At 27.9% G+C, this 7276-nt stretch overlaps 1 protein-coding gene across 1 annotated transcript; it reads left to right on the plus strand.

Moving 5' to 3' along the window:
* The first annotated feature begins 553 nt into the window (after positions 1–553).
* Positions 554–3018, plus strand: LOC113554117. The gene is made up of 2 exons (XM_026957820.1): positions 554–846; positions 1619–3018. The coding sequence occupies exons 1-2, from the start codon at positions 718–720 to the stop codon at positions 2873–2875; spliced, it is 1386 nt and encodes a 461-aa protein (XP_026813621.1). The 5' UTR covers positions 554–717; the 3' UTR covers positions 2876–3018.
* Positions 3019–7276: the final 4258 nt, after the last annotated feature.

Below are 7276 nucleotides of genomic sequence, written 5' to 3' on the forward strand. Positions count from 1 at the left end.
ACCAAAGTAATTATAAATTATACATTAAACCCTGACCATTGTGGGCACACATTATGTGTGCCGGATTGGGACCCAGAAACTTGTCGAGCACAATTATTCGGCCCAATTAATTTAGCTAGATATTTTAGCAAGCGGCCCATCTATCATAAATTCATAATAATCTTGCGGCCCACCGCGCTTAATAACGCGGTAGCTCGCCGGCCCAATCCGGGCATACGATTATATTGTGCAGTAGACTTTTGTTAAAAGAACGTTATTCACGCAGCCGTTTCAAATATACAATTCTATAAAGGAAAAAATAATCATACAACCAATGCAAACTCGTTCTAGAGCGTATCAACTGTTGTGCTGATACACTGTACTATACGGCTCACGAGAAAATGTCCCTAAAAACGTGTACGTCGCTGCGCATCGGTTCCCCCACCATACTGCGGCCCATCTGTCGGAAGCAGGTCGGTTGCAATCGTTCGATAGCCGACACTCGTGTAGTGTGTACGCGTTAGCAGTTTAAGCAGTTAGCAGCTAGCAGTGATACAGACACATAGATGTAAATAATAATTATACATATTTGTGGTCAAACAGCAGTGTGTATATTATATTCATACAAGCCACAGTGTATTGTCATTGTTGTATTCACACATTATGTAACAACGTACTGACTACATACTCATTAGATATTAAAACGTTGTATTTTGATGCGATTTGTTTGTGATTTTGATGTACATTAATGACTTTTCTTTTACGTTATATTATTGTGCTGTTGTTATATTGTTCAAATCAATATTCGCTATGGAAAAGGACAATCAAAATGAAGTAACGCCCGTTAAAAAGAATCGTTGTGGAAAGGTAAGAATATTAAAATGATTTTTTATTTCATTAATAATATTGCAATAGTTATTAATATTCTATACTCAGGTTTAAAATTAAATGTGTATTGTGACATTTATCTTAAAAATAATATCATTTTATGTTTGATGATTATTATCATATAGTTAAAAAATACCTATTTATTCTGAAATAGAATCTAAGAAAAAAACGACATTATAAACAAATGCTATATAATAAATATAACATGACAAAAAACGTTAAATGCAGTTAACTTTAAAATTTCAAATAAGTATTAATTAAGTATAAATACATTATAAAAAATCGATTATTGTTAAATTAAATAAATAAATAATAATATACGACACATATCGCAACCCAATATGTGTATCATTGTATACATACTATACATATATAACTTATATATTAAAAAAAAATATATAAATGTAAAGTTTATTTCAACAAGCGTGCTATTGAATTTTTTAAAAATAATTTTATTTATGACAATTATTTTAATAACTCTTAACCAAAATTAAGTTTTTGTCGTTTTTTTCCGTGTCGTTTTTTACCGACTACCTTGAAATATACCTAAAACAAAAAAGATTTAATACATTAGTTGGTATATAGAATAGCTTATTTATCCAAATTAATTTTACAACAAAACATACCTTTAAAATACGAATTATTAGTTTTTTAATATTAAGTACCAATATAAATTTTGTTTTTTTATAAATGGTAAAAAACCGATCAACAATTAATAATACTAACACATTTTACTATATTTTCTGTTTAGGTTGTTCAATTAGAACAAAAAAAAAAAATTATTTATTTATACATGGATCTCAAGCAGAAAGAACCTGATATTAAGTATATAGATTTAAAAGATAAATTGTCTGAAAGAAGTGGAATCGGAATTAAAACAATTATGAAGACGTTGAGTGAATATAAGTCTTCTGGCACAATATCCTTGCCAATAAATAATAAAAAACGATTAACAGTAATCGAAAAAGTGGATGATTATAGCAAAAATAAAATTCGTAAAAAAATACACGAATTTTGGTTCAGTAAAAAAATTCCATCGTTACGAAAAATAATTCAAGTAGTTAAAAATGACCCTGATCTTCCAAATATATCACGTACTTCGTTTCAAAGGTTATTAAAGGATATGCAATTTGAATACTCAAAAACAAGCAGTATAAACAGTGCTCTTATTGAAAGGGATGACCTTGTCTTATGTCGGCGTAAATATATTTCCACCTTACGACGTTATCGTCAAGAAGGAAGAACAATATACTATTTGGGTGAGACTTGGGTCAATGTTAAAGATAGATCGTCTAAAGTGTGGGTCGACAAGTCTGTCAAATCGAACAATAATAAATTCCTGAGAGGTTGGACTACGGGGTCACGTAATCCTAGATGTAAACGATTCATCGTTGTTCACATAGGGTCGTTCGAGGGGTTTGTCGCTGACGGTCTTCTGTGCTTTGAATCCAATGAAAACACGGTTGATAATCACAACGAAATAAATTGCAATACATTTTTCGAATGGTTCTGTAGCATATTACCTTTATTAAAAGACGACGCGGTGATAGTTATGGATAATACACCGTACAATTCAATGAAAAAAGAACAGGCACCTATAATTTCTTGGAAAAAGAATGCAATACTTGAATGGCTGGAATCTAAAGGTGTAGTAATTACCGAACCCGGCATGGTAAAATTTGAGTTATTACAAAAAGTCCAACAGATAAAACAACAATATGAGAGGTTAGTTGTAGATGAAGAGGCCAAAAAATTTAATAAAATTGTACTGCGTTTACCTCAGTACCATAACGAACTCAACCCTATAAATTCAGCGTTGTCGCTAGTAAAATCACATGTTAAAGAAAATAACACGACTTATAATTTAAATGACTTTAGGAAATTATTAAATGATAGTATAAAACGAGTGACACCTGAAAAATGGTCTGATTGTATTTCCCATACTTTAAAAGAAGAGGATACATTTTGGCAAGTAGATTTCATTTCCGATAAGATTTTGAGAAATTAAATTCGACATAATATTGTTAAGTAACGACAGAAGAGACTTCTGACTCAGAAAATAGTAAATAACGTATTTTTAAAATTATTATATCTTTGTAAATAAATAGTCATAATCATGATAATTGTTATATTAATGATATACACTATTAAATCAATATGGCAAATATTATACTATAATATTATACTTCTACGTTTGAGACTGTCTGATTCAGATTGAGATTTTAATTGTTTTATTTTTATATGAAGAAACATGACTATTTTAATATTGTTCTTTAAGTATTTATATATTTTTGTAGTCATGACAATTTTAATTTTTTTTTAAACATGACTATAATAATTATTTACTAATCAATTGTATTCATCTTATTAAATGTGTTGGTAATTTATATTATATTATTATATTATTATTATATTATATTTATATTATTTGTTTTTAAATGTTTTAATAATAATTGTACCTAAATAAAATATACGTGAGCGCAAGACTTTGTGTTTGGTACATAACAATACCTAACAAGTATAACAATGTGGAAAATACAAAAAAATTAACTGTACAGTTTGAGTCCTAAAAATGTTTTATTTTTTTAAATTAAATAATTATTTATTGTTTCTATTGGTGTTTACAACTGACTCTTGAATTATTATTCGTTTAAACGAAACATTATATTTTTTTTTTACATAGTATGCAAAAATAAAGTTAATATTAATATGTTTATAAGCACATACATTTACCAACATTTTTTTTAGGGACTAAAGCCTACCCAATCTCCCTCCACTAGTTACGCCTTTGATCATCTGTATACATATACTCTGTTCCAAATAAGATTACTTGCGTTCGCGCACAGTGGGCGTGGCTAAGGAGCTGTACGCCAAGGTTGGTAGAATGGTAGACGATCTACTCCGACGTAAACCGAACGCAATTGCGCACAAGTCATTTTATTTGGAACAGCGTATAGTGGCGGTTGTCTATCACGATGTGGAATGGTATAGTCACTGAATAACCAGATGGAACACCTTTTGAGTTTAACACGGGTTCTTATGATGCACAGACTTACAACACTTGTTGGAATATCAGTGTTGGCGGTAGAAAGATATTCCCCATTATTCTATTTTTCCAACGAGACTGTATTGATTGTATTTCAAACATTCGAAGGAACGCGATAACGCATGATACACGAATGACGTTTGTTATAATTGTTTTAAAAAATGTATGTAAACCATTGACTAAGAATATAATATACGATATACCTTAGTACAAATCACGGATTACTACATTACAACTGTATAGTAGTCCGTGGTACAAACATAAGCAAACGTAAACATTAGAAAATTAGCGTGACCAGACAAAAATAATTTTACATTTTTGTTATATACAATATACATGAATACACTGATATTCCAACCAGTTGAAGAGATTTTTATGCGCTTAGCGTGTGTGATTTTTGGTTATTTATATAGATCTATTTAGTTATGGTTGATATTAGAATATTATATAATATATAGTTGTTATATAAAATAAATCAATATAGTATAACAGTGCTGTACCTCATTTGGTCATGTTTGTAGGGGATGAAATTTTTTTACATTTTACCTTTAACTCCCCTACCTCTCCCTTCCAAAAATTTGTATTTATCATAATATTCAATAATATACAATAATATTTATTGTTAAATCAGTAAATAAATTTAGTTAATCAATATTAACAAAAAAATGGTCATGGGGGGATACGACATCCAAATCACACCCCCGTAATTACGCCACTGTAATAGAATAACAAACATTTAACTAGATTATGTATACGGTGGCTGATAACCGCGACAGCGACTAACCAGACTCGTTATTTAAGATGGTAAACAGACTATTCAACTATTGTCCCGTCCATGAAGATATTAGAATAAGGAGACCAAACTCCGCTTCTGATAACGTCCGAAACGAATAGCACGATTAAATGGCTATAGGTGGCGTTGCGTAAGCTAAGGTTGTTACTTTAATCTACGTAGTATAGGGATTATTCGTGTTTTTTGTTATTTTTTGTAAAATATATGCATTATTTCGAACCATGACCCATTATAAATTTTAGAGTTCGTACAATAACGCATTCATACATGTGCATGTGTGTATATTTCATGTGTACTCCGCATAGAAGTAAGTATCAGATATCTTATTCAGTTCCCGACATCCATAAGAGACTATATATAGACTACTAGAAAATATTAAGTATTTGAGTAATGAACCGCAGTGCACAGATAACAAGATATTAATCTGTTAGTGAAAAATATTGATAGTGATAAAGGATTGACTATATAATAATAAAAAGTTTTTAATAAAATATACACATATGCACATGTATCATCATGTATGATCGCGTAATTTTACGAGCTATACAATTTATAATGGGTCATAGACCGAAAAATAACGCATATAGTTTACAAAAAATGTAAAAAACATGAATAATCCTATACTACGTGAATTAAAGTAGCAACCTTAGCTTACGCAGCGCCACCTAGCTCTATAGCCCGTTCGTACGACTCATTTCGGTACTTTTTTTGAAAGTGAATCGATCTTTCAGTCGATTTAAATCGGAATGAAAAGATCTATTCAAAAAAAGATCAGTGGCAAAACTCGATACACAATTAAGCTCAACTCACAAGTTATGAATATTATATGTATACATAAAGGATAACACTTTTCGCTTATCAACGAACTATACTTATTTAATTAATAAATAATCAAGAGCGAAACTTGTTGCTAGTATCCTATCAGGTTACGGAAACTTTTAGTGTATCACACTTGATATCCTAAATAAACAGCCAGAACTCCGATTAGCTAATTGTGTGTTATTTCTAATACGCAGTATATATGACTATAATATGGTTTTGTTTCAATTTTTCTCAATTTTTTTCACTTTATTGTTGTATGTTTTCTTATTTAATTTTATTGACTAAAATCTTAAGTAGTTGCTAGATTTTTGATACAACCGTTTTTTATAGCTCAAAATAATATAAAACCGTTGAACTCTAACAACAATATTCATATAAGAGGAAAATTTAATGTCAGTGCTTGTAAAGATTATACAAATTATTTTTAAAATACATGTATTAAACATATCGCACAATTATCTGAGTATAAAGATGAATTATATTATGAAGAAGTTTATCATCATACATTAAATTGGAACATTTTTAGATTAAAAAATGTATTGTTTTAAAAACAAGGTAATTTAATTTTAAATACTACTAATCAACTGTACACATTATGCGCATTTTAATTATTTATAGTTGAAACTAACCTTACTATGTAATAAAATTAAACATATTATATCATGTTAAATATATATTTGTAAATAAATAGACTAATTTATTAGATGTAGAATTTAAAATATATATATATACATAATACATTAAATCTTAAACATTTCCATCTTATTATTTACTTCCTAATAAGCATGAAAAAATTGAATTTTTAAAATAACATATAAGTACATTAATCATGATACCTCGTATATGTAATACAATATTATTTGACATGAAATAGAAAAAAGAATAATAATTTATTATTATAGAATTTAAGAATAAGAATATGATTACAGAATACATATAAGTAATGTCATAAATATTGTAAAAACTCCAATTAAAATAAAATTGTAACATTATATTCATTACATTACCAAGATACCTAATTTAATTTTGTATACAAATATTTTAATATCTATATACATCATACATATTTTGCTAAATAAAAATCCATAATATCTACCTACTTGCAAAACCATATAATTTTGTACACAATATTATATTTAAAAAAGATTAAAGAAACTTATTGTTGTTATACACTTATACCACCAACACGCACCGGTGTACGGCATCATAAAAGAAATTTGACGAGTAAATTGTAATAACACAAATATTATTGTACAATTATAATAAGTAAATTAATTTTATATTATAACATATTATGAATATAATATATAATCAACACTGTTTATCTTTATAATAATAAATTTAAATTTATTAGTGAATACACAGGTTCTTTATCACATTATATTATTAAAATACTTTTTATAAATAACCTTTTAATACATTTTTAGTTTGTATGCTTATAATCTAATATTTTGCAGGTTGACAACCATCGATGAAATTATTCCATAGTATTTTTTGTTCATTATTTGTCGAAAAGTTTGTATATCCAATATAAGATTTCTCATGAATTTTTTATACTAATTACAAAAATCCCGAATGTATCTAGTATATTAGATTATAGTCACAAACTCACAACTTAACAATAATAAGCCGCATAGATTAATTTTAGCGTTATTTAATAATAATAATAATCGATTAAATAACATAAAAGACGTTTATTTACATAAAACACAATTTGTACTAGTTATCTTAGTATAAGTATATTTTAT

Source organism: Rhopalosiphum maidis, chromosome 2 (assembly GCF_003676215.2).
Source record: "Rhopalosiphum maidis isolate BTI-1 chromosome 2, ASM367621v3, whole genome shotgun sequence".
NCBI classification, from domain to species: domain Eukaryota; kingdom Metazoa; phylum Arthropoda; class Insecta; order Hemiptera; family Aphididae; genus Rhopalosiphum; species Rhopalosiphum maidis.